General features: G+C 47.2%; 1 protein-coding gene across 4 annotated transcripts in view; it reads left to right on the plus strand.

The window, feature by feature from the left end:
- SLC8A3 (solute carrier family 8 member A3) overlaps positions 1-26,357 on the plus strand; it is a 162,374-nt gene that overhangs the window by 121,502 nt on the left and 14,515 nt on the right. For all 4 annotated transcript variants that reach the window (XM_016211905.2, XM_087819520.1, XM_016211906.2 and 1 more), the window contains one exon: positions 26,062-26,165. In XM_016211905.2, the coding sequence (XP_016067391.1) occupies positions 26,062-26,165 (104 nt within the window). The remainder of the gene's footprint in view (positions 1-26,061; positions 26,166-26,357) is intronic.

A 26,357-nucleotide genomic window follows, 5' to 3' on the forward strand; every position in this document is an offset into this window, starting at 1 on the left:
CCTCTGTCCTCTGCTCTCGTCTCTGTGAATTCTATAGTGAAGACATCTTCTATGTGCATTGCTTCAGAGAAGATGTCTTCTTCGTGTAGAAATCCCAAATCTGTGTTTCCTGGGCTCCGTTCCCTTATGTCTACCCACAACCTCCCAGTCAGCATGCCCAAATTGAAAGCGTCATTTTCATTCACCAAAACCAACCCCTCTTCTTCTAGAAGCCCCTCTCTCTGACCATTGATCCATCACCCCCACCTTCCTCACCCACTATGAAACCTTAAATTTACCTTTTACTTTGTTTTACCTCCCATTTCTGTATTTCAAGTGTTTTCCCCATCCATCCATCCACCCATCCATCCACCCATCCATCTATCCATTCATTTTATAAGCACTTATGAACTCCTGCTACATCCTGGGAACTGTGCGTGGTGTTGGGGGCGGTCTTATAAACAAGCGATTGCAATTGAGTGTGATAAGTGTTAACGAAGAGGCAGGCACAGAGTGAGTACTGGGAGAGGACGTGAGAGACTCACGGAACCAGTCGAGGGAAATTGGGAAAAGATTCTCAGAGAAGGTGATGTCTGAGATGCTGAGGATGTACGGGAACTGGGCAAGAAAGAGGGCGAGTAACAGCATTCCAGAAAAGGGCCTTTTACAGCATGCTAAGAAGTTTGGAGGACAGTGAAGAACCATTAAAAGGGAAAGGAGGGGCCTAATGAGATCTGCAGCTTGAGCAGATGGCTGCAGCTGTGTTGGGAGAGAGAGACTGAGTGATTGGGCATGAATTAGGTCAGGGAGGTGAGTTAGGAGACTGTTGCTGGAATCCGGGCCAGGGGTGATGGCAGCCAGTGGATATGAGTTTTATGGGAGACTGGAAAAGAGAAATTGTATTCACAGGCTGTAAGTAGTAGAAACACCAGGATCTGGTGCCCGATTGGAAGCGGGGATAGGCAGGAGAGGGATCCGGGATGCAGGAATGAGTGGCCCATTGGCATGGGTATGAAAGGAGGAGAGAGCTTTGGTAAAGGATGTAAGTTCAGCTTTGGGATGTGTGAATTTTTATTTCAGAGGTGGAGTTCTAGGTGATGACAAAGCTCAGGGTGTAGCCTTGAGAGCGATGGCCGAAGTAATGATGAAGGTCGGTTGTTAAAGATGAGAAGGTCAAGGGATTGAGGGGCAAGGATTTTGGATTAGTCATCCTGGGGCCACTAACATCACCGGGGATAGTGGCAGGAAGACCATGAGCCAGGTACCAAGTCTTCAGCGTTGGGACAACTGACTCAGATGTCAGCAGACAGTGGCAGGAAGCAGCAGGAGAGGGTTTTATAGCCAGCTGGGGAAAGGACCATTACCTGAGGACAGCAGGGAGAAAAGAATCATCCCTGGCTGATGCAACTTTGACGACTGTGCTGCTCAGCCAACCCTTAGGAAAGGAAGTGTCCATGGGAGCTGGTGGCACCGACTCCCCCAGAAAACCTGCTGAGGTGATTGTATTCCTCAGGAATGCCTACGTAGTTAAGAGGCTTTGTTATTTCTCAGAACACCACCAGCCAGATACAGATATCATTACTTACGTGCTTCCACAACCCTCCCGCTCTGGCCCCGGGGGTCCACTCATGGTCTGCTGAACGGACTTTGCATTTTCTTCTTTCAGTGCTGCGCTCTTTGCAACCTCCCGTCTCCTTCACCTCACCTACCCGGACCTTATGTATTCCTAATAAACACCCACAGAGTGGTCATTCTCTCCAGAGACCGCACACTTCCTGTGGCTCCTGTTCTATAGCTATCCAATACCACCCACTAGGCACATGTATTGCTGTCTCTTGGCGGACAGTGAGACCTGTAATTTGTCAGTTTTTAGCACATTTCCATGCATACATAGATGCGCCATAAATATTCGGAAGACCGGTTAGGTAATTTCCTACTTGGCAATTAGAGGGGCTGCACAGTTATGGCCTGTGTGTTTATTTTATAAAACAGGAATGACAGACAGGACACAGAGTTCCAGTTCCATGAAGTGAAAGCAGATAAGTGATGGTGCTGACGTTTTTTCCCTTTTAGCTCTTGGAGCAATTGTTTTGAATTTGTTTGATTTGCCTAAAAGCTGAAATTGTGAATGGCAATTCAAGGGATTTTTTCTGTACATCGAGAAAATGGAATTGAGTATTCAATAGAGAGCAACTGCTTAAGGGAGGGAAAAAAGGAGATTGTGGCGCTCAAGATTTCTTTTTATAGCAGAGTAATAAAAAAAAAAAAAGGGAAGATAAATGAGGTCGAGTGGCAAGTGTCTGAGCCTGTTGGACATAAGCCCCCGTGGCCGTTGATGGACAGTGTTTATATGCCTGCCGGGCTGTTGATAGACAATGTTCATCAGTGGCCAAGGCTGCAGGAAGTTTGAGGAGATGAATGGAAGCTGCACGGCAACCCAAGAGCCTTCCTAGGAAGGCAGTGCTCCCACAGAGTGCCATCTGCCTGCCCGCCTGCTCTATTCTTCACCCCAAACTGGCTTCCCTTTCTCATCTTTATAACGGCTATCTGAATAATACGCTAGTCTCGGCTTTGGCCAGGGCATCGGGAGAGAGGGTAATCCTGAATTATTTTTCCCTTTGGGTAATGATTTTAAAAATTGGTTAGATGGCTAGAGATCCTTGAAGGATTTCTGTTTTCTTGGATTAGCGTAAAAGACGGTGAGACATGTGCTTTGGATAGTGGTACCTTTGGATAGCAGCCCCCAGGCTTCAGTGATTCAGGACCTTTGGAGGTACAAGGGGATCATCTGCTGGTACCCCATCGCCTTCCCTCCTGCTCTGCTAACTCGGCACTGGCTCCACGGAGTAGGTGGTCTGGTTTATGGGATCTGATTCAGATTCAGCAAGAGGTGGATATAGACTTATCCCAAGAGCAGAGGGCTTGGCATGGCTGGTCTTAGGTTGAAGGAACTGGAAAAACTTGTCCTAATGTTCTTGAAACTCCAGAATCTCAGGGACACACAGCCATTCAGTCGGTAATAGGTGCACTGCTAGGACCCGCCTCATCCAGCTGTAACGAGGGTCACATGAGATGCATTGAAAGCATTTGGCACAGGGTCTGGCACATAAGGAACGCTTGATAAATGCTGGTTGTAAAGAGCCCAGAGAAAACCAAAGGTGAGAGTGGATGACAGAAGCCAAAATCTCCTTCTGTCTCACTTAAAAGCATTTTTAATGATCTCATTTGAAAGGCAGTGTAGTATGGTAGTTAAGGCCATGGACTATCGAGCTAGACCACCTCAGTTCAAGTTCTATTTCTGTCATTGATTAGCTGTGTGATCTTAGGCAAGTGACTCAACCTTCCTGTGCCTCAGTTTTACCATCTCTAAAGGAGGATAATAAATAATAGTTCCTACTCTATTGGGTTGTGGAGATTTGATGAGTTAATACATGTAAAGCTCTGGAAACAGTGCCTGGAACATATTAAATGATGTGTAAGTATTATCTGTTATTATTATTTTAAAATGGTGAGTGGTTTAGGACATAGAGTAGTTTCAAAGGCTCGAGGTCCTTCCCCGTTTTATGTTACACTGCATTTTCAGTATGAACACCTGCTTACCTGTTGGCCTTCCCCACTGGACTGTGAATTCTGGGGGAAGAGGAAGACTCTTATTTATCTGTGTAGCATAGCACCTTATCATGCTATGGCACCTATGACATTTAAATGCCTGACATTTACTAGGTGCCAAGCCCAGTACTGGGCATATTGCAGGGGTTCTGTCAATGGGGGTCAATGTAGGCACGGAGGCGAGCAGGTTAAAGGTGAGAGAAGGGCCTCAGGGGTATCATACTAAATAATCCCCAACACAAACTACACGCATTGTTACCCAGGAGAAATCAGGTCAATTTTTCACCTTCACTGTCAACACCGAAAAAGCCCAGGGAGGATGTGTGGGTGGAAAGGGAAAATGACAATGTGCTTGCATGTGTCCCAGTATTATTAGTAGTGGTGGTACTGTATGTTTGTGTGTGTGTGTGCTGTGTGTTCATTTTGGTGTGCATGGAAAATGGGGTGCCAGTCTGCTCCCCTTCTCCAGACTGGAGCTCAAGAGAAATTGCCACCGGCAAGAATCTGTAAGCTATGAATTTGGCGATGAGGGCTTCTGGGCCACTCTTTCCCAACATTTGTAATGTGTGTCATGCCAAGCTCTTTGGGGTAAAAAAAAAGTGTCTTACTCATGTTGGTGACTCATTTAGCTCCTAATGCCTACCGCATGTTTTGTTTTTAGATGCTCAGTAACGATTTATAAATGTAATTGAACTCCTGAAGTCCAAGAAGCTCTCACCCTTCCCCATCTCTCCCCTACTACCCATTTGTCCAGTCCCACCTTCCCTTCCATCATCCACTTTGTAAGCAACATGGGAACATCTCCCAGGCACCTCCTTCCCGCACCACTTTTTGTCTCTCAGAAACTTCAAGTGCCACTTGGGAAGCAGAATTTTAGAAATCTGGAGATCTAGGACTCTTCAGACCCTGCAATCCAGTTTTCTGACCTGAAGCAGGTCCCTAATTTCTCTCCTCAGCTCCATTTCTCCTCTTCCTCAGTGACTATTTTCTGAGTCCCCATCAGGCGTATAGCAATTCTGGAAAATGTCCCCTATTCCCTTCTCTTAAATGCCATGCTCCTGGACACCACTTCCCTCTAGAGACCAAACACCGGAGAGAGATGGAAAAGTACTTTGAAAGTGTGTGCATGTGAGCAAAATGCTAAGTGTCCTGTCTGATGACTTCAGTGGCAAGTTTGCTCCTCTAGAAACTTGACTAGACAGAGTGTGAAGAAAAACTGAAAAGGCAGAAATGTGTTAAGCTTGGCTGAATAATGGCTGGCAGGGTAAAAAGATCAGGCAACCACCCACTCACAGGGTTTCTGCCCTCAAGGCCCAGAAGGTTGACAACAAGCATTGAAGCTACTCTTAATAGGGGGCATGCTGAAAAGGCAGCTTTACAGCCATGCTTAGGAGACAGGACAGGGAAGTTCATGAAACAGAGAAGATGCCCAAGCATGTGGGACACCACGTCCACCTTGGAAAGTAACCAAATGGTACGGTCTTATTCAGGATCACTTAATTAAAAACAGATTCAGTGATAAATGACCGTTGAATCTGTTTTTAGTGGTCAACAATCAAAACAGAAGTGAGTGCCCTGGCCGGTGTGGCTCAGTTGGTTGGGTGTCATCCCGGGCATTGAAGGGTTGTCGGTTCAATTTCCAATCAGGACACATGCCCGGGTTGCAGCTTGATTCCTGATATGGGGCATGCAGGAGGCAGCCGATCCTCTTTCTCTCCCTCTCTTTCTAGAAATCAGTGGAAAATCTTAAAAAGCAAAACAAAGCCAGCAGTGATATACATTGAGCATTTTGTGCTAAGCAGTTTGCAGGAGAGTATCTCACTTAATTCTCATGTCACCCTTTTACAGATGAGAAAATTGAGGCTTAACTAAGTAGTTTTCCCAATGTTATCCAGCTATTAGTGGCAGAGCTGTGACTCAGACATAGAGCAATCTCACAGCAAGATCTCTGCTCTTCTCTCGTGCATTGTGATATACCTGGTCCATTGAAATGGACCATCTTTATACACTGCCTCTGGTACTTCAGAATGCCCAGGTCTGGATTGGGTAAAGCTCATAGGCAGGGAGGAAGAACAGAGTTCTGAAAAGATCCCGGGCCTCCTTAGCTGAAGACTGAGACTAATCCAGGCAGTGCCATCTACCAGCTGTGTGACCTCAGGCAGATCCCTTCACTCCTCCCTCTCTCAACCACACCCCTCAAAAGGGAGTGATTGTAACTGCATGGACCTCACTAGGCTATTGTGATGATAAAATGAAATAACTCTATAGACAGAAGTGCCCAGTGTCAATGCAAAGGATTATTGGCACTCCCTACCTTTCAGGTATTAGAAATTGTTACTAGGCATCTGGGAACATGAAACATGGTCAATTGTCTGCTAACTGGTGCTATAGTTAATTTTGGCTTCACTCTTTCACTTCCTTCTCCCAAACCTAAGACATATGTCAACTCCCTTCCCAATAGGTTTTGTATTCCTTTGGTAGAGAGGAAGTAGACCAAGATGCCCCAAAACTAACCTCATAATTCCATTCTCAGCAATAATTAAAATGGGGTCCCCGATAACTGCCCTATTCACCCCACAAGGTAGTCAGGAAACAGTTATGAATGGGAGAGCATTTCATAAACAGTAAAGAGCTATGCCAAGAGAAGAAATCTCAATTAGAGAGGGCTCCATGCTTAAGGGGTGGATTCTTGGAAAACCAATCACTCTACATATGTGGCCAGAATCTGAGGGAGATTTGGGGAAGGGGAGCAAGGTCAGTCTCCGAAATGGAACAGTAGGAACCAGTCATGTTGAATCTGAACTTATGAAAATGTTAGAACCAGAATCAGCCAACTCCCTTTGGATCGTGAGCCCGCACCAGGAGTTATGGCTAGGTCATGTCTACTTCCTGCCCCACTTCCCCTCTCCCACCCTACTCCTCCCTCCCGGACCCCAGGACGATTGATAAGTAGAGCAGATTATGATCCCGGGAAATAGTGCAAGTGGGAAGGGAAGAAATATATTCAAGAGCATTTCCACCTACATTGAAATTGCACAGGAGGCTGGTGAATTCAGGCTGCCCATCCTTACCTCCCCCTGTGTACACAGCTCCTTGGCCTCCTTTAATTAGGCCTTGATGACTCAAATGAACCTCACTCTCCCAAGTGCTGGAGAAACAGAGAGGTGTACAACATGGCCATGTCCCCGTGGGGCTCACAGATCAGTAAGGATGAGAGAAGACAGAGATTGTGGGTTCTGGGTGCCAAGTGCTTGCTACAAACAGGAAGCAGCACCAGGCTCGGAGGAGGGAGAGGCCCTATGGGCCAAGTCACGGGGGAAGGCTTCTGGAGGATATAGGTTCTGTCTTACAGGCAGGATTTACATAGCAAATGTGTTGCAGTCCTTTGTCGTTGGGAGTTTTTTGTGAAGGGGGTTGTAAATAAAAATTTTAAAGACAATTTTAAAAATGCAATCTCCCGAAAGAGCTGGAAGCAGCAAGGGAGAAAACTGGGGAAATGACTCTCTTGGAAACATTTCTTCACTTATCCAGTGCTGGATCACCCAGGCACGGCTAAGTAGTGTTGTCCCCTCCCAACCCCCAGCCCAAAATTTAAAAAAAAATGGAAACAATTTGAAATTAAAAAAAATACATCATGGGAGCTTAATTGGAGTTCTTACACTTATTTTATGGGTTAGTTTAGGGTAAGAGTTTACATAGTCTTGGGAATCGGACCGCTGGGATCAAATTCCAGTTCTTTCACTTTCTAGCTGCGTAACGTTGGGCAAAATCAACTTAACTTCTAATAGTCTGTTTCCTTACCTGCAAAATAGAGATGCTGATGGTTCTGGGAAAGATTAAATGAGGTATTTGTGTAAATTAAGGCACAGTGTCTGGCCCAGAGAAAGCTATTGCTTATAGGGGAGGGGGGCATCCTAAAGTCTCCAAACCTAGAGGAGCTAAAATCTTAGTCCAGCTCTGACTACCCCTTCAACAGCAGCACCGGGACCACCTTCCTTTGTCATACAGTTCTCTCAACCCTCCCGAGAGTACAAAATCAAGCATTCATGTCTTTATATGTTTTTCCAGACTTTGTGCTTGGCCAATAAATATATTTTCAGTCCAAATCTCACATGCTTCTTTGGGACTTTTCACCTGATAAACATCCCTTGTGTGTTCTTGAGTAAGGTGCCTTCCTCCCTACCTCCACCCAGAGCTTCCTTGGATTGACATCTGCTCTGTTAGGCATCACGATGACTTTACTAAGGTCCGACGTGGCTGTGGCGTCATTTGGACCTTGATGACCTGTTTGTAGCCTAGAGCCCAGAGCTCAAAACCCGCTGAGGCCCAGAGGGCAGTTAGAAAACCAATAAAAAGCAGTTCAGCCTCATTGTTTTGGGATGCCTGACCTCAGGCCACTACAAAAGAGCGTGAAGGATCAGAGATGAAAAGAGAAAGAGGTGATGCAATGAATTTCCATCTCTCAACTTTCTGACTCAGGAATTGCAAGTTTACCTGCAGTAAAGTTAGTATTTATCAGAGCCCCCTGAGGCGTTTGTCTATATGTAATTTCCTAGGCACCACCCCAGAGCTACTGAATCAGAATCTGGGATGGGGGCCTGGGAATCAGCCCTTATACAGTTAACCCTGATGTTTCCAATATGGGTGCTTCCACCACTACCTTTTGAGAAGCGCTGCCTGGAGAAGCTGGGAGGAGAGGTTGTCCAAGGGGGACCCTCTACTTCAACCTCGGCACCTGTGCTTTTCCCAGCTGGGCTGGGCCACACCTCTCTGTGGACTGCCTTCTTCGCACACATTTTCTTTGGCTTTAAAAAAAATTGGTTTTAATAGCCATTGGTATATTGCAAAGAGCATTAGGTTTGGAATCCAAGTGGCCTGTGTCCAAATCCCTGCTCTGCCATTTACCAGCTGTGTGACCTTGGGTAAGTTCCCAACCTCTCTTGTGTCCTTTCCTCGTGTGAATATACTTTGACCTCATCATGGCATTTTAAGGAGCCGGTGAAACGATGTGTGTGACCGCCTCAGGAGCACTGGGTTTTACAGTGCAGGTTCTTAACATCAGCACTGAGTCTTCCATGGCCACACTCAAATCTGGTGAGTATACGGAGCTTAGCACAAATCAAGGAGCTTCTCTTCCTTCCTGCCCTCGTGTGGCTTTGGTTCCCCATGGACTGAGTCCATGATGACACTGGGCCCATAATGTGGCTCTGCTGTACCCCAGTGTTTTTTCCTCCAAGCCCTCAGAGCTGAGTGAGACAAGAGTTTCCCCACTTTCCTCCTGGGGAGAAGTCTGGTGTGACATCTTCCAGACTCCAGCATTACGACGTCATTACTCCACCCAACCCCGTTTGCTGTCTCCTGACTCTGTTGATAGAGAAACCACTTGAGGGAGGCTCCAGGAGCCAAGGACGTGGCTGGGCCAGAGGCAGGAGTGGTCTTCGGCAGTCAGGCCTCTTTAGCTCCTTTTTCTTAGGAGCCTTTACTAGGCAGTGCCTCCCCCTGTCTCTTGGTGGCGTCTCCTGATGGAATGCACAGACAGGGGTCCTCAGAGAGTACCCGCTCACCAGCCAGACCCACTGATCTTCACGGCCGAGCTCCATTCTTCCTTTCAGGCCGTCCTCCCTTCTTCCAGCCTCACTGTCACCATAGCAACACAGTGGTGTAAAAAATAAGAGAGCTAAGGCATCTAAATATAGTCTGAGTCTGTACACTTCCAGCATGGGGCCTAAAACGTAGGGGGTGACAGCTAGAAGCATCCAAAGGATGAGTGACAGCCAGGAGGAATCGGAGTCAAGGAAGGGTCGAGCACAGAAGGGAAGGACAGGGAACAGTCATTTACTGAGCCTGCGGCCTGTGTCTTCTCATTTAGCCCACACCACCCAAGGTGGCTTCTATCTACGCCATGTTACTACTGAAGACGCAGAAGCTCCAAGAGGCTAGGAACTTGGTCAAGGTCACACAGCTGTAAGCAACAGAGCTCAGACTTTTAACTCACATCTCCGGGACCCCAGAGTTTCTGTTTCTCCTACCATATCACAGACATAGGTGCAGGCGAGAGAGTTGACTGGGGATGCTGGGTTTTTGAGAAGGTCAAATAAGTAAGCTGAGGTCAGACCTCCACTAAGTTGTTGGACGACACTGGGCCTAGTGGGAGAGGAGGGCAGGGCAAACAGATGGCTTCTGCCTAAGAAAGCTCTGTGTGCATCTCCAGGGCCGGGAGAGTGAAGGGGGCTGTTGGTGAGACTGGACGAGGATATGCAGTGGGCGTGGGGCCCCTTCTGGTGCCCTAGGGGGAACATAAGCCAATGCAATAAGAGCATGGTTGGAAACTACACCAGAGAATGCTCGCTGTGATTCATACTGTCCCTCATTCCCTCGTTTATTCATTCAACACATATTTTCATTAAGCATCTGACATGTGCTTCAGTCTGGAGATATGGAGACAACGAAAACAAATACAGCGTCAGTCCTCGTAGAGTTTAGACAGTGGGGAAGACAAATAAGGAAATACTTACACACTTGATTGGTTCTGTGATTCTTTGCCACTGTGAGAAGCACTGTAAATATGAAAGAGAAGAGCGCGCCTCCCTGATGGTATCAGTGGAAGCGAAGCACAGAAGCTCTTACCCATGAAAAAGCCCACTTGGTCAGCTTTAAAGGTAATGTGCATTTTCAAGGGGAACGGAGAGGCAGGGCTAGTAGCTTAACGTGGACCATGGGGCTGTGTGATCAGTGCACCCAGCAACACCCCCCCCCCCCGCCTTGTATCTTCATAATAATTGGGAAGCCCATCTGATAGCCATACAAACGGAGCTTTCACAACCCAACCAACTAAACCCAGATGCAGTCTGACAGTTAGGAAATGTGTTATGGCTTCTTCCTAGAGCCCTTGGTGGCATAAAACTGAGTGTGGATATGTAGACAAGGTGAGTTGTGCTATATGGTATTGGCTCCATGGGGTTGGCAGGGGCGGCACTGGGAAGAGCCTGGAAGTTAAGCAGGAGTGGGAGGGGAGGAGTAGATATGAAAGCTGTGAATTTCTGTGGATCCAAAGCTTTTCCAAACTACCTGCAAGGCAGCAAATATGGGGGCCGCTGTATGAATGAGCTAGAATTAGATAATACAATGTATGTGGAGCCCTTTAGCTGTTCAGAGAAATGCTGTCTAAATGCATAGTGTTTGCATCAAAGGTGACAATACAGTACTCTCTTTGTAGTGTGCTGCTCCCTCCCTGCCAGCTCTTTCCCTGGGATGCGGTGCAGGTGAATGGGCAAGATCTGGGGAATGTGCTTTGGAATCCTTGATTAAAGGCCTTCCAGGCAGATGTAGAAGTTTACAGGTATTATATTACTGTCACTGTGGTTATGTTTTCTTTTATTGCCCTGGAGTGTCGCCGCCTTCCCTTTCAGGTGGACAGCTGTGCCTGACCGCCGCATGCCCTGAATGTCACCGGGAAGGCAGCAGCCCAGAGACGTGCAGCGTAAACAAACATGTTTCTAACGGAGGGTCCAGAGGCACTGTGGGCAGGCCCCTGTCATCCGGCCATTGCTTCTCTGTGAACCCAGGCTTTCCCAAGCTCATTTTATTTCCACTTCTGGGACAAGAATATGCAAATGTCTCACTCCCAGTGAATATTGGCCGCAAACCTTTTGGCCCTAAACAGGATTGAGAGGTGGGAACTGGAGGAAGGGCAGATTTGTTCTCTAAGGGAAACAGACTCTCTCCACCACCTCACCCAGTCTGGCCAACAGCTTAAGGGAGCATAGCTCAGAAGAAGTGGTTGTAGTGAGGATGGGGGGGAAGGGGCTTGAGAAATTACCACTGATCGGGACTACAAAATCAGATTCTCCCATCTGGGGGGGAGGGTGTGAATGGGAGCTTATCTGTCAATAAGAGCAGCCAGGATCAGGCTGGAAGGGAGTGAATTCGAATGCTGCTCCCACCTACTTGACCCCTCGTGGAGAACTCCTCCTCCAAGGTTGAGGAGCCTTTTGTAGGACAAATCGGCACCATTGGATCTTCCTCACATACTCCCCTGGAGATGAGACAAGACCCTTGAAGGCCCTTCTCTAACTAGTGGGATGAAAATATGCAAATAAACTGCCTCTGCACCCACCCTCTGAGCTCCCGCCCCAGGAGAGCAGGAGGCCAGTGTAGGGTAGTGGGGAAGGTTACCCTCTGCAGGGCAGGCAGCTAACATGGGGCAGCAGGTGCAGGAGAAAGATAATCCCCATTTCCAAACAGACTTCCTAAAGACAAGCCAAGGGCAATATGCAGGGGTAGGAAAATGAGGAATGACGTTGAGGAAATGCACGGCCTCCTCTCCCGGCTCACCGCTTTGTCTGTAATTCTTCCTCAGGCCAGACCATGGAGCTCAGAAATCTCCCCGCCTGCTTCCAAACCAGCACTTGTCAAACCCCTAACTATCTCACCCTCCTCTGACCCTATCCTGGAAACTAGGGAAAGAATAACCCTTTTATTGGTTGCTCCAGTTTTAACTTAACAGACTGTTGTCAAGTTAAGTGACATTTAGGACTGCTTATTTTTTTAATGTTTACATATTGTATTGAGATATGACTGACTTGTAACATTATGTTAGTTTCAGGTGTATAACATCATGATTTGATGTGTGTGTATACGGTGAAATGATCAGCACAGTAAGTCTAGTTAAAGTCCAGCACTACACATAGCTACAATTTTTATCTTGTCACGAGAACTTTTAAGATCTACTCTCTTGGTAATTTCCAAATATGCAACACAGTATCATTAACTGTAGTCACTGTGCTGTACATCACATCCCGGGGCTTATTTGGAAGTTTGTACCTTTTGACCCCCTTTAATCATTTGGCCATCCCCTACCCCTCGCCTCAGGCAACCGTCAATCTGTTCTCTGTATGGATGAGGTGCTTTTTTCCACATGTAAGTGAGACCATACGGTATTTGTCTTTCTCTGTATGACTGCTTATTATATTCAGGTTACTATGCTACGGGTTTTACTTGCATTGTCTCATTTAACCCTCTCAAAACCTTATGAGACAAGCTTCATTATTGCACCCATCTTTAGGTAAGGAAACTGAGGCTCCGAGAGATTTAGGAATTTGCCAAAAGTCATGAAACTTTTTAAGTGCTGAATCCAGATAGCCCTGACTCTAGGGCCAATGCTCTTAACCGCTAAATGACAGAACAAATCATTATTTTTATGGCATCAGTCACCGGGAACAACAGTGGAGAATACGCTTCAGTGAAGCTGTGACTGAATAACTGAGGTGACAGCAGCCAGGTTCATGCATGTTTTGAAGGCCAAAAGAGCTTAGATTTGTTTGGGAAGGAGAAGGGAGCAAGTGAGGTGGTCTTTTTGTAAGAATAGCCCAACAACAGTGCTCTGAAGAATGTGGGTAAGAACTGAATCAGGGAGCCCAGCCCGGGTCTGACACAGCACTCCTGCCAGTATAATCACATGTTAAGTGTCAAGTTAGGTGCTGCAGTCAGTGCCTGGGTCAAATTCTGGCTTTACCATTTAGTGGTATTCATTAATCATTTATTCATTCACTGAACAAACATATAGAATTGGGCACCACCTTTATGCCACAGACTGTTCAAGTCCTGGTAAAAAAGACAGTCATGGTTTCTGCTCTCAAGGGGCTTGTTTTCTGGTGGGGAAAAGAGACCATATACAGATAAACAAATAAACAAAGCTAAAAACAAGCAGGGCGCTGGATGGAGAGTAGCTGGAGAGCCAGTCAGATGGGCTGGGCAAGGAAGTAATACATAAGCTGAGATGTTTAAAAAAGACCTGGAGATAAGAATATCTGGAGGAGGAAAGTTCCAGACAGAGGAGACAGCTAGTGCAAAGGCCCTGAAGCAGGAAAGAGGTTGATGCACTGGAGAAACAGAAAGAAGGCAAGTTCAGCCAGGGCAGAGGGAGTGGAGGAAGGGTGGCAGCAGGTGAGCTGGGGCAAGCACGGCTGAGCTCAGCAGGCTCGATGGGGTTCTCAGTGTGGTTCTAGACCAGCGGCCTCGGTCTCACCAGGGAACTCATTTGAAATGCAAACTCTCGGGTCCCACACGACCTCCTGAATCAGACACCCTGGGGATGGGGCCCAGCACTTCGTGTTTTATCAAGCCCTCTCGATGGTTGTGAGTGAGCTAAAGTTTCAGAACTCCTGGGCTAGATTATACAGTTTTCATTTTATTCTAAGTGCAGTGGGAACCAACAGAGGGTTTAAGTTGGGGGAGTGGTATGTGTTGATTTTCTTTAAAAAATATTAAATGCACTCTGGCTGTTGAGTGGATTGTAACAGGGCTAAAGAAATGGAAGCAGGGAGCCAGATGAGGGGGCTGCTGCCCTGTACGGCCCCGTGAGGCATTCCCGTTGACTAGGATGCGAATGGAGCCCACTGCATTTGTGCAGGGCTGCAGCTCTGGCTCAGTGTGGTCCCTGATTGATTCAGTCAAGAACATGTCTGTAGAATCAGCTAGTCTTCCATGTTGTTAAGTCTCTAATTGAAGGATTTTCTCCACCCAGCCCAGGGACAGTAATCTTTCCTGAACTTGCTATTTACTGGGATCTCTAGGAAGTATCCACCAGAATTATGGGCTCTATAAGTGCTCAAGTGGACAGGGACTTAAAGTGGAAGGCAGGAGCATTGACAGTGCTTGACTCGGGTCCTTAGGAGCCAGCTCTTCTCCCTTCCTAATCATCAGAAGATTTTTCTCGGACCTCAAGTTATGGCAATACAATACAAACTTCTCTCCTTTCTGCTTAGATCAAAATCATCCTTAAAAAAAAAAAGAGAGATACACAGCAGAGAGAGAAAGCAAGACAGAGAGACCCAACACCTCCAATGCCATGATTCAGATAACCAGCCATTTGTTCTCTTCAGCTCTGGGAGCAGACACGCTGTTAAATAAAATGGTTTTCTAGATTATTCTCACCGCCTTCCCAAGGAGGGATTTATCAGCTTCATGCACAGAAACTGTTTATTCCCAGACCACTGGTGGGTTCTTAAAGTTTCCTCTCTTGACTTAGAAGAGGGAGAGAACTGGAGCTGTGACTCGCCCTCCCTTTCCCCCACCAACTCCACTGGGATGACATAGGGCAAACTCGGGGCTCCAACAGGGCTGTGAATAACTGAGTCTCGTATAGAGCTGAAACCTGCACAGGCCCACTGCTGTGGGGGTTGGAAATTTAATTCCCCTTTAGAATAACTAGGCGAGGCTCCTACAGAGACTACTCTCCTGAAGGCCAGATTTTCCCTCTGAGGTACAGTGCAGCGTTCCCAACCCTCACCCCACCCATCAGACCCCCACTCACATGCATGCACACTCAGTCAGGAGGAGGGAGCACTCCCCACCATGGGAAGCAGAGAGGAAGAGTGATCTTTACTGTGGCTTGAAGAGATGAGAGCGCTCTTGTACTAGCAGAAAAACTGTGCTTAGACGATGGATGAGCATGTTAAACTGCCCTGTGTGTGAGCGTGTGCACACGTTTATCTTTGCATGGTGGCCACAAGCAATAGTCAAGCTTAGGAGCCTCCTTGAGGCCTGTGGCATTCTCAAACCGAGGCCAATTTGAGCTGCCTGGGCAATGTGAGTAAGTTGATTCCCTCCATGGAGACACTAAATTTCCTAGAGCTTAGTATTACTCACTACCCTGTGGAAATTCCACATCAGCAAACTAAGGGGAGGGGCGAAAGAGATGCTTTCTGTACATGTTCACACCACTAGATTATAAGTTTCATGATAGAAGGAATATGCTTCTGATAAATAATGGTGGATGGGAGGGCAGATGGATAGATGCATGGACGTTGAAGAGAGCTCCCAATTCTGAGGATGAAGGGCCTCATCTTTATCATCTCTGAAAGGGTGGAGAAGATAAAAATTTGTCATTTAAAATCTTTTCTACCCTGCAGAGCTGCCATGCAAGGTATGACAGCCTTCAAAAGGAAGGGCACCTGCTTTAGAAGGCTGCCTTTAAAAAAAAAAATTAAAAATCTCCTTACTTTGCCCTGACCTTTAGGAAATAGAGCGAGAGGCCCCTTTGGGGTTTTTGACACCACTTTGCCTCTGACCACATCTTGAAGGCTAGGTCCACAGTCATATAGTCATCTCAGATGCCCTCTTCCCTTCAGCCAAAGGTAAGAAGCTCTGCAGGCATTGAGAAAGGGGATAGTTAGGAAAGCCAGGAGATGGGCATGAGCTACGGTGCCCAGTTACGAGCCCAGACGTTCCAGAACGGACAGAATCAGCGTCAAGCCCTCGAACACGTGGGTGTGCGCCTGTGGACGTGCCCAGCGGTCAGATCTGAATTGTCAGTGGAGACAAAATGTGCTTGTGGGTTTTCTTTGGTCAACCCAACTAGTCATAGGTATGGAGAAGCTGCAAGCAGCAGAGGGCTCATCCGAAGAGTCCAGAATAGATGACAAACGAGCAAGGATCATGATCCTTCGTACACACTCATATACCCTTCCCTCCTGCTTTGTACCTTCCTGCTGCTCATCCACCCACCTGACCCACCTCCTGCTGCAGGAAGTTCTTCAATAAGATCCATCTCTCTGCCTTAGCCTGTCCCATATGCCTGTTGGTTCAGGCATGTATTTGGAACAGTGAATCAGGCAAGTCTGCCAAGCAGGTCTTCTGCCTACAGTTGTGCCAGTTGTGCACTGCATGAAGACCCCCAAGTGGCGGCTGAAATCCAGCCAGTGCTCTCTGTGCCAAGCCCTGCACCCTAACATGTTGCTCTGCAAGCCAGAGGAAGGCACCTTGGATATGTACCAAGTGGTATCTTTTCTCAACCTTGCACAAAGGTGTTATACACCTAGCTGTGGCCCTGCCATCAGGACGGAGTATTCTGATTACAAAATAGATGCTGCAGGACAGTTCCAAGAGATATCTGGCTCAGTTCCTGACTTCATAAAGTAAATAAGCCTCCCATGTTAGCTGGCTATTGCTATGTAACAAATTGTCATTAACTTCAAGGCGGAGCACAATACCCACATATTATCTCACAGTTCTGTAGCTCAGAAGTCCAGGCATGGCGTGGCTGGGTTCTCTGCTCAAGGCTGAAGTCAAGGCATTGGCCGGCAGGGCTCTTATCTAGAAGCTCTGAGAAAGTGTCTGCTTCTGAGCTCCTTAAGGCTATTACCAGAATCCTATCTCTTGTGGCTTGAAGTCTGAAGGGCCCTGTTCCTTGCTGTCTGTCACCCAAGGGCCACTCTGTTCTTAGAGGCTGCCTACACCTGTTTACATGACACGTGGATCTTCAAACTAGAAATAGCGTGTTGAGACCTTCTCGAGCTTGGAAGAGATTGATGCACAAGTCCCTCTGGCTTTCCCTTCTTCAGCCAGAGAAAGCTCTCTGCTTTTAAGGGCCCATGTGAATAGATCAGGCCCAGCTGGATGATCACCCTATTTAAGGTCTGCTGTGTCATATGACACTGTAGCATATAACGTTATGGGAGCGACATCTCATTGTAGCCACAGGTTCCAGGGATTCGGGCAGAGCATCTATAGTGAGACATTTTAGAAAGTCAACCTAACAGCTTCCTCATTCACCCACGTTTCTTTTAAACGACAAACCTTCGAACCTTTTCTCCCCCACAGAGGCTCACTTGAATAAGCACATTAATACCTTACTCTATCAGATAGTGACCCATTTTGAGCAAACATAGCATGTGGTAAAATAACTTGTAAATCAGTCAGAACTACCTTTCCCATCTCAACCTCCCTCGCACATTTTGGCAGAATCTGACATCGTCAGTAGTATGTTGGAAGTGGCTCCCACCAATTCACAGGAGCTGATTGTTAAGTGTTTAGGAATTTTGCAGGCTGGTTGTTAAAACTATTAGTAGCTTAAAACTGACTCTAGTGGGAGTATTTACACTGTGGAAGGCAGACACCCCAAATCAGGGCTCCCCTTCCAACCCTCTAGACAGCTGGTTTACCAGCAGACCACTGGGTGTAGACCTTTATAGGTCACTACTTGACCTCAGGTAGCAGGCAGGAATCCTTTCTATGGCCGTTTGCATGCATGGTCATCATTTTACTGTTTTTTGGTGTGTTTTTTTCATTTTACTTTTTAATACCACCAGAAATGGGGTGATCCCTCTCTTCTAAGCCAGTTCACCTCACTAATGTAATGGTATGTGGTAGAGTTGCACTTGCCTTCCTTCCAGTGGCCCCAGGCCCGGAACCATTCAGAGGGAGTGTCATCTCCCCCTGGACAATCTCTCCTCCAGATCCACATATCAGATCCCAGTCAGAAGCACAATCTTTAGAGCCACGCTGTCTGAATTCACATCCCAGCTCTGCCACTTATTTAGTTACAGTCTCTTAAGTTTTCTGGGCCTCCGGTTCCTCATTTATAACATGGGGAGAAAAATAGTATCTACCTCGCCAGCTCTGGGGAAGATTAAATGAGATAATATGTGAAGAGAGAGTAGCCCCTTGCCTGTCATGTTCCCACCTCACGGGTTTGCTGTGAGGATGACATGAATGTTAGTAAAGTGCCTGATAGAACAGTGCCTGACACAAAGCAAGCGCTATATAAATGTTAGTAAATCCATTTAAAATGTGGTATTTAGGCCCTTCATCATCCTAGTCACCCTACTCGGTGCACCTGGTGTCCTTCTCAAAACATAGTGTCAGAATGGGCCTAACGACTCCAGCCTTTGGTTGAAATGCTACACGTTGATTCCAGGCGCCCCTTCCCTGACTGGTGATAGCGTTCAAGCAGCTGCTGCTTTTCCCTTAAGTTTTTAACAGAGTCAGAGAGGCTTCTCCAAGGAGTCTTGGGCCCTGGAGTAGCAGCATGGGCAAGCTCTGGGAGCTTTTTGGAAAAGCAGACTCTCAGGCCCCACCCCAGACCTGCTGAATCAGGATCTTTGTTTTACCTAGACCCCTAGGAGATACATGCGCACACCAACATTTGAGAAACGCTGTTTCCGTGAACCCGGTTTTCAAGAGAAAACATCGAAGCATCCGAAGCCTTCCCGTGAAACAAGGAGCCTTTCCCCCAGACCTTAGTAGGGGCTGGAGGGTGTCAGTGTTGGGCTGTCAGGATGTGGTTGGAAGTGGGAGGGGCGTTTCTGTCCTGGTTCAGAGCCAAAAACCCGCCAGGAGAAGAGATGGGAGCTGCTGGTGCCCAGCAGGGAAGATAAAGAATAAAAAAAGAACGCAATACAACTGTGAGGCTTCCGAAGGCTCCCCGGCAAGGCTGGAAGCTCACCACCAGCTCTGCTCTGCAGCCCAGGGTCAAGAAGCAGCCAGCATAAATTTAGAAACGATGGAAAGGAGCCTTCTTGCAGAGTCACTTCATAGGAACCAAGAGGGAAGAGGTCTCCGAGCCAGAGATTATTTAGAGATTACTTCTAGCAAGGGAGGGCCAAAGGGTTAGGAAGCCACCTACTCACACCGCAGTGAAGAGCCACATCCGCTTATTATCTGCCGGTGCTGTCTGAATGTAAATGGGAGAATCCTGTGGTTCCTCCCCGTGGCCACAGCTCAGGCACGGCACCCAGAGTTTACCCACTTGCTTGTATGAGGTTCGCTATAGGAGTAATAAGAGACGTGCTAAAATCCCAGCTCTGCTGCTTATTAGCTGTGTGACTCCAGGCAAGTTACTTAAGTTCCCTGAGCATCTGTTGTCTCATCTTTATAGAGGAAGTAATAATGGGTATGTTTCACGGTTTAAATAAGCATGAACTAAGAAAGTTCTCAGGGTGCTGAATATAATGTAAGTGCATGTATTATCTTACATCCCGTTGCATAAAGGGAAATTCCCAGGGACCTCCTCCAGTGCTGCGTTCATTCATCCATTCAACAGATAAATGCTGCTTCCTCCCCCTTTCAGCCTAGAGGAGCTCAGTGGTTGAAGAGCAGCTTCTCTTTGCAGTACCCTGAGGACCAGAGAGGCCCGATGGGGAATCAGGTGTCTTCAATGCAAAGAAATGTTCTGAGAGGCCAGCCAGGCAGCTCAACAATGTGCTTTCTAATCCCTCCTGGGTTGTCGGTGGGGATCTCCCAGGAGCATATTTCCCTAGCGGCACAGCCAGGCCTTAGCTGGGAATGCTGCAAGCTTCGACGCCTCGCTCAGCAGACGGCTCGGAGGAGAGGCAGGGTCAGTCCCGGAGCCTCGGGAAGCATTCCTGGCTCAAGGAGCAGCTGCTCGGGAGAAGCTGACCTCATGGCCATTTAGTAAGTGCCAGTGGGAAGGAAGGAGGAATTGGGATTAGGAGAGACATAGGGTTCAAAGACCCTAACCTAAACCCATGAGTTAGATCCTGGCTGGACAAATAGAGTAGGTGAATAAATAAGAATATATGTAGTTCAATGACATTGGGATTCTGGTCTCTCTGTGTCACTGAGAATCCTCAGTCATTCCATCAAAATAGCCTTCAAAATATTTTTTTTGTCCCTAACGAGTTATATTTTCACTATAAAAAGGAAAGTAGATTGGTTTTATGAAGCTCTCGGTGTATTAGGAAATTCACCATTAGTCACTCAGTAAAGTCATCATTGAGGGAGGGCCTCTATACCAGGCACTAGGACTAGAGTGGCAAATAGGAGACGTTTCCTGTCCTCTTGGTGCTTACAGTCCAATGTGGACAGATAGACTATAAACAAGTTAGTTAACTAACTTCAGGCTGTGATTAGTGCACTGAAGGGAGTGAGCAGATGGAACATGATGGAAAGTGACCCATGGTGGAGAGGTAGAGATGGTGGGGAGGAGAGAGATCCAAGGAGGTAACGTGGCCATGGAGGGCCTCTCCAAGGAGGTGATGTACATGTGGAGGCTCAGAGGATGAGGGTAAGCACAGACCTGGACATGGAGAACAGCCAGGATGGTGCCCTAAGTGGGAAAGGACTTGATTTGAGGAACAGAAAAGGCCAAGGGGAGAATGTTATGAAGTCATAGAGGTCAACAGCACCTGTACGATACAAGCTCCTATAGGTCACTTAAGGATTTTGTTTTTACCCAATTATAAGGGGTATGATTGGGCTTGCATTTTAATAGATAACCTTGGTTGTTATGCAGGGAAGGGCTTGCAAGCAGAGGGCAAAGACGGGAGCAAGAAAATCTCTTAGGAGGCTATTGCAAAGTCCAAGGGAGAAGTAACGATGTTTTTTCCAGGTCTTGATAGCAGAGGGAAAGATGGTGGCAAATTGAATGGATTAGGGTTGGAGGAGGGGACGGGAGGAGGAAGGGTAAGGGAAAGGAAGGAATCAAGGGTGATTCCAGGTTTGGGGCTTGAGCTATTTGATGGACAATAGTGTCATTGACCTAAATGAGGAGAAATAAGTACGGAAAGAGAACTCAAGACCTGGCTGCTGACTCTGACTAAATTTGAATGTTCTTGGGCCTTATTTGTAGCTTGAGCCGAACTGAGAACTTTCTCAGTTTCCAAGAGCAGCAAGGGATTCCTCTGGGCTCCAGGCAAGGTGACACCTTACATTCAAGCAGATGTGATGCCTTCCCCATGAACGATCTCAGTGAGGGAATCTCACACCTGCCCCCTCCACGCATGACACCCACCAACAAGCGGTTCCAGCTAGCTAACCCCAATTCCTCTTGCCACTGCTTAATGTCGGTCCTCATTCCCTGTCTTCAACTGACTTGATGGTGGCTTCTCTCATTCTGTTTATCTGCTCACTAAAAAATCACAAGACCACAAGTCATCGGCTATGTTTTATGACATGTGATCTGTCCAGCCCAGAGCTTGTTGCTGACAAGGGCACGAGGCCAGATTTTGGGAGATTATGAGAGCTGGTCTCCATGCTACCACCCTTCACATCCCAAGCCCTTCAACCCATTTGGGATCTAGCAACTTGTTTTAGCCAATATTTTCTCAACCTGACTTCTATTTCCAGCCTGCACCACATCTTGGGTCACCAGTTCTCTTTATTGATTTCCTCTTATTTTTTGACAATGATTGGAAGTGATAAGATTCCCTTATACATTGCTCTCAAACCACCAACCACATCATACTGCTCTTGGTAACAATGGTTGCTACTTATTAAACATGTACTAGGGAACGTGCACCCTGTCAAGCATTCCCCATGCATTAGCTCATTTAAGAACACTTCAAGATAGGTACCAGCATTCCACTTTACAAACGAGACCTGGAGAGCTTTAGCGAGTTGCCCAATGTCACCCAGCTAATGAGAGGAGGGGGCTGGATTAAACCCCAGGCATCAGTCTCCATTACTAATGCCACTGCTTTGGAGGAAGGAAGGCCAGTGTTGTGGCCTTTTGGAAGTTGAACACTCACCTTCCTGTGGTGGCTAGCCAGGCGTGTCTGTGACCGGGGGCGCGGGGGGGGGGGGGGCTAGTGAGGAGGGTATGGAATCCTTGTTTTTGAAGCATTGGGCACTGGGGACCAGAGTGTATTAGTAACAGCTATAGATTCACTTTAGGAGCAATGGACCTACACGTGCTTCTACAGGATTGACGCCGTGGACAAAGGGAGCTCTGTAGACACCCAGCCCTAATGGTGATTTGAAAAAGCCAGGAGAGCAGAGAGGTTGTCCCAAGTCAGAATGTAAAGATAGTCCTACTTTATAACAGAGGGTAATGGGAGGGGCTGAAGGGCTTAGTCACCTCTCCAAAGGCCGGTTCTCTGGCCTTTGGGGCATGCACACAGGTGGTTGAACAGGGTTTCTGCATGGTACCTTGTTTCCCACTGCTGAGGGGGAGACTCAGCTCCATGCCTGCCCCCGTCCAGCAATGTCTCATATGCCCTGGGACAGGCCTAAACATCTCGACTGGGGCCCAGTCCTGAAATGTCCCCATCATTAAGCAAAAGTTGGAAGAGGCCTGGCCCTGATCTGTCTTCATTTTTAAAGCTCTTAGTAATATTTAAAAAAAATAAATACAAAACAGGGTTACTAAAATTGGCTTATATTTCCCAGTGTTTGAATTAACAAAATAACACCTTTTAATATAAAAAACCGATATAATTGTGCTGGTCATAATATCACTGTAGGATTTATAAACTCATCACAATTCAATGTGACCTGGTCAGTGTAGCCCTGTGGCTGCGAAGCTCATTTGGAGAGAGCCTGGGTCGTTTTAGAGGCCCATTGTGAATTCCCAGAATGTGCAACTTGAGCCTCCCTGTCACAGTCACTGCCCCAGAGAAAGGGAGACATCCTACTATTTTTAAGCAAGGCCACCCCCACCCCTTTTCTATAAAATAAAGCTTTCAGATCAACATCAGCTGATTTTAAAAGTAAAAAAAAAATTTTTAATTCTCCCCTGTCCCAAAAGCAAGAGTAAGGAAGCAAACGTTATGGGAGAACCTAAAGGCCTTGGCCGTGACATGTGTATTATTTCCTTGCTCTTGAACTGCCCTGGGATGGTATAAGCATTGTTCAACCTGCTTGTGGACCAGTTAAAACATTTGTCCAAGGACACATAGCAAATCTGGAACCAGAACCCAGAACCTTTGACTGTAAGGCCTGTGCGTGCTCCAGTATTCACGTCTGGCCAGGCCACGGAGCCCCACCAAGCCCAGGAGGAGCCCAGTGAGGCTGGGAGGGGGCGGGGGCAGCCCCTCTCCTTCATGCCCCCGTGGTATTGGGGCAAACTTTGACCTTTCTGGACCTTTCACTGTTTCCTTCTCTTTCTGTTTCTTCTCCAGGCTGGCTTGCACCCCTCCGCCCGCCCCCCATCCCCCCCCCCACTCCTTGCTTATGATACTTATTTTTCCATCCACAGCAAAACAATTCACATCAAGGTAATTGATGATGAGGCCTATGAGAAAAACAAGAATTACTTCATTGAGATGATGGGCCCCCGCATGGTGGATATGAGTTTTCAGAAAGGTGTAGTACCCTGTCCTCCACACTAACCCTAACATGCTTCTCTCCTCTTGTTTCTTTCTTTCTCCATCTGTCCCCTCCTCCCCTTTCTTGGATGTCTCTGGCTCGCTTTCCCTTGTTTCCTTTCTTGTTCTCTCTTTTCCTCTCTCCCTCTCCTCTCTTTGCTCCCAGCTGTGTCCTAACATCTGCCAGCCTGTCACATGGTATCCATAAGAGGGATGCTCAAGAGCCAATGGTAATTTTTGTAAGATGGGGAAACAGCTATGGGGAAAACAGAGAGAGAGAGAGACAGAAAGAGACAGACAGAGAGAGCCAGCCACAGCCCTGAGAGTATCCTATGTGAGGCTCTCTGCTTCTCCTGAATGGCTTAATGTACAGGAAAGAAAAAGACCAGGTAGCACAGCACCAGGCAGGATGGCAGCCCTTGGAAACTCGTCCAGGCTCTCAGCACGATTTCCATGGGACAGCTATTCTCAGGGCTGTGCTTATAGTCCCTGGGCATCGAGAATCAATGTATTTAGATTTAGGTTCTGTTTGTGGTTCATCCCATTACCCAAAGCAGGCCATAGGAGCCATCTTACCTGTCACATCCCTGCTATCAAGGTGTGTTTCTCTCCCTGACCTTGATTGAGCTGAAAGTACAGGTTTGAATTCCAGGTCTAGGTCAAAGGCCTACCTGCAGTACTCTGTTCTCCCTATTAGGGGCCTCTAGCTATGGAGGAAGACAGTTACAACAGTGGGAAAGAGGATTCTGACCTGAGGGGAAGCTTCTCCAAGAAGTCACAGGCCTCCTCAGAGTGGATGAAGCTTTTGCCTCCAACTTAAATGTCCCCATACACTCCAGACCTCTTAATAGGCAAGTCAGAAAATCATCTTCTGGATAAATGATACTGTGGAGGGATAGCTGTCAGTATTTGAGGCAACATGCCTTCCCTGGCTGAGCTGTCAATCATATCTGTCCAGGCCATGCCCATCGTCGCAGAGCAGCCCATTTCCATCCCACAGCAAAGTCCCCACAGTGGGGAAAACCAGCCAGGCTTACATCTTGTAGACAGCCCCAGGGTCTGGGGCACAGAGAGAAATTACCAGAAAATGCTTCTTGATAATCAGTGAGCTTTGTCTTTTTTGGACACTGAGCAAGGTGTCCAAAAAAGTGCTAGAAATGTGACCCAAAAATATACTCATAAAACACACACACACATCAGCAAGTCCTGTCCTAACAAACCAACTCAGATCAGCCTACCATTTCATAGGTAGCAAAGATGAGCCTCTCTTTAGAATGAAACAGGAACATGAGAGACTCTGATGAGACATTTTAGGCTGTTTGTTAGCACTTCTTTACCCTTTGGAAAGCATTTAGGTCCTGAGAGAGAGGAAGAAAGAGGGGAATCAAGGCTCACTATTGGGACCCACCAACCTCACTTGGTTCCATGAAGGTCCAGGAGAAGTCACACAGTGAGATCCAAGCCCACATAGCAACTTCTCCAGTGATGATAGGCCTGAGCCAGCCTCATGCCAGTGTTCCAAGGGGAGCAATTTTCAAGAAAACTTTGATTTCCTGATGATTTGTTCTTAAAAGACACAATGCTTTGTTGAGATACCCAGAAATGAAGAGAAACCTCTGTCACCTTGTCTCTCTGGGCCCCAGACTCTGGGGCTGTCTACAAGATGTGAGCCTGGCTGGTTTTCTCACTGCAGGGATTCTGCTGTGGGATGGGAATGGGCTGCTCTGCGACCATGGGCATGGCCTGGACAGATATGATTGACAGCTCGGCCAGGGAAGGCATGTTGCCTCATGTCCCTTGTCTAATGATAGTCAGCACTGAAGGAAGCCAGCCTTGGGACACATCACCCTGATATGACAGATGCCCAAAGGTGATTTAAAGTGTGATGGTTTACATAACTTTCTTCACACTTTCCCAGGAGTGCATCAGCTGTAAATATTAAAGGAGTCCTACATCATACAGTGATTAAAAACACACTTGTTTTTGTTTACACCATGAAAGCCCTGTGAGATAAAGAATGGGATCATAGAATTCCACCTTCCTTGCTTTCTCTCTCTCTCATTTCCCTTCCCTATACTTTCCTTATAAAATTTTTTCTATGAGGCTCACACAAGAAGTGGGTATAAACACAAGGAAGGGAAACAAGTCCCTAGCTAGGTAAGTGTTGACATATTTCCTGTCGTAGAAGGGGCCTGGGGCATTCCCAATGGACCAGTGGTTTGCCTGCTGCCTAAAGTAAGGCCACTGCTACCATGTGACACCCAGGGGAATGTGCTTCCCGACTCACTTCCTACTAACCATCCACAGGATCTAAAGTGACTCCTCCCCACATCAACCCCTCCTCCCCTCCCATCCCCTTGCTCTCCTCCTGGACCCCTTTCTTCTTTTGGCCCACTTTTCTTTGCCTCCTGGACCCCTTTCCCTCTCACCCATAAGGACAACTATGACCAAGGAGACAAGAAAAGCTAAGACCATTTTTTTTAAATATGAGAACAATCCAGTCCACCTTAGTCCTGTCAAAGCCACCTGGCGGGACGGGCTGCATGTGCCAGGAGTGATGGGGGATGATTTTAAAGGCTGTGCTCCGAGTGACCAACCAATTTGCCGACCCAGTCGACACACACTCTCTCTCTTGTTGTCCCTACAGGAAAACCATAAGGGTTAAAATAGTAGATGAGGAGGAATACGAAAGGCAAGAGAATTTCTTCATTGCCCTTGGTGAGCCGAAATGGATGGAACGTGGAATATCAGGTGTGAGATTCTTTAAAAAAAATTTTTTAAAAAAACAACCAAAAGAGCACATTTTAAACAAGCTGAAGAGCAACAACAACACAAAGCAGCTCTATTTTTTCTCCCCGTTTCTTGTCCCTTTTGCTCCTTCCTCCTTTTGACCAGCAGACTTTTTCTTCATGACTCTTTCCCTCCTGTATTCTCGCTCTCACC

This window comes from Miniopterus natalensis, chromosome 1, assembly GCF_054644295.1.
Source record: "Miniopterus natalensis isolate mMinNat1 chromosome 1, mMinNat1.hap1, whole genome shotgun sequence".
In the NCBI taxonomy this organism is placed as follows: Eukaryota; Metazoa; Chordata; class Mammalia; order Chiroptera; family Miniopteridae; genus Miniopterus; species Miniopterus natalensis.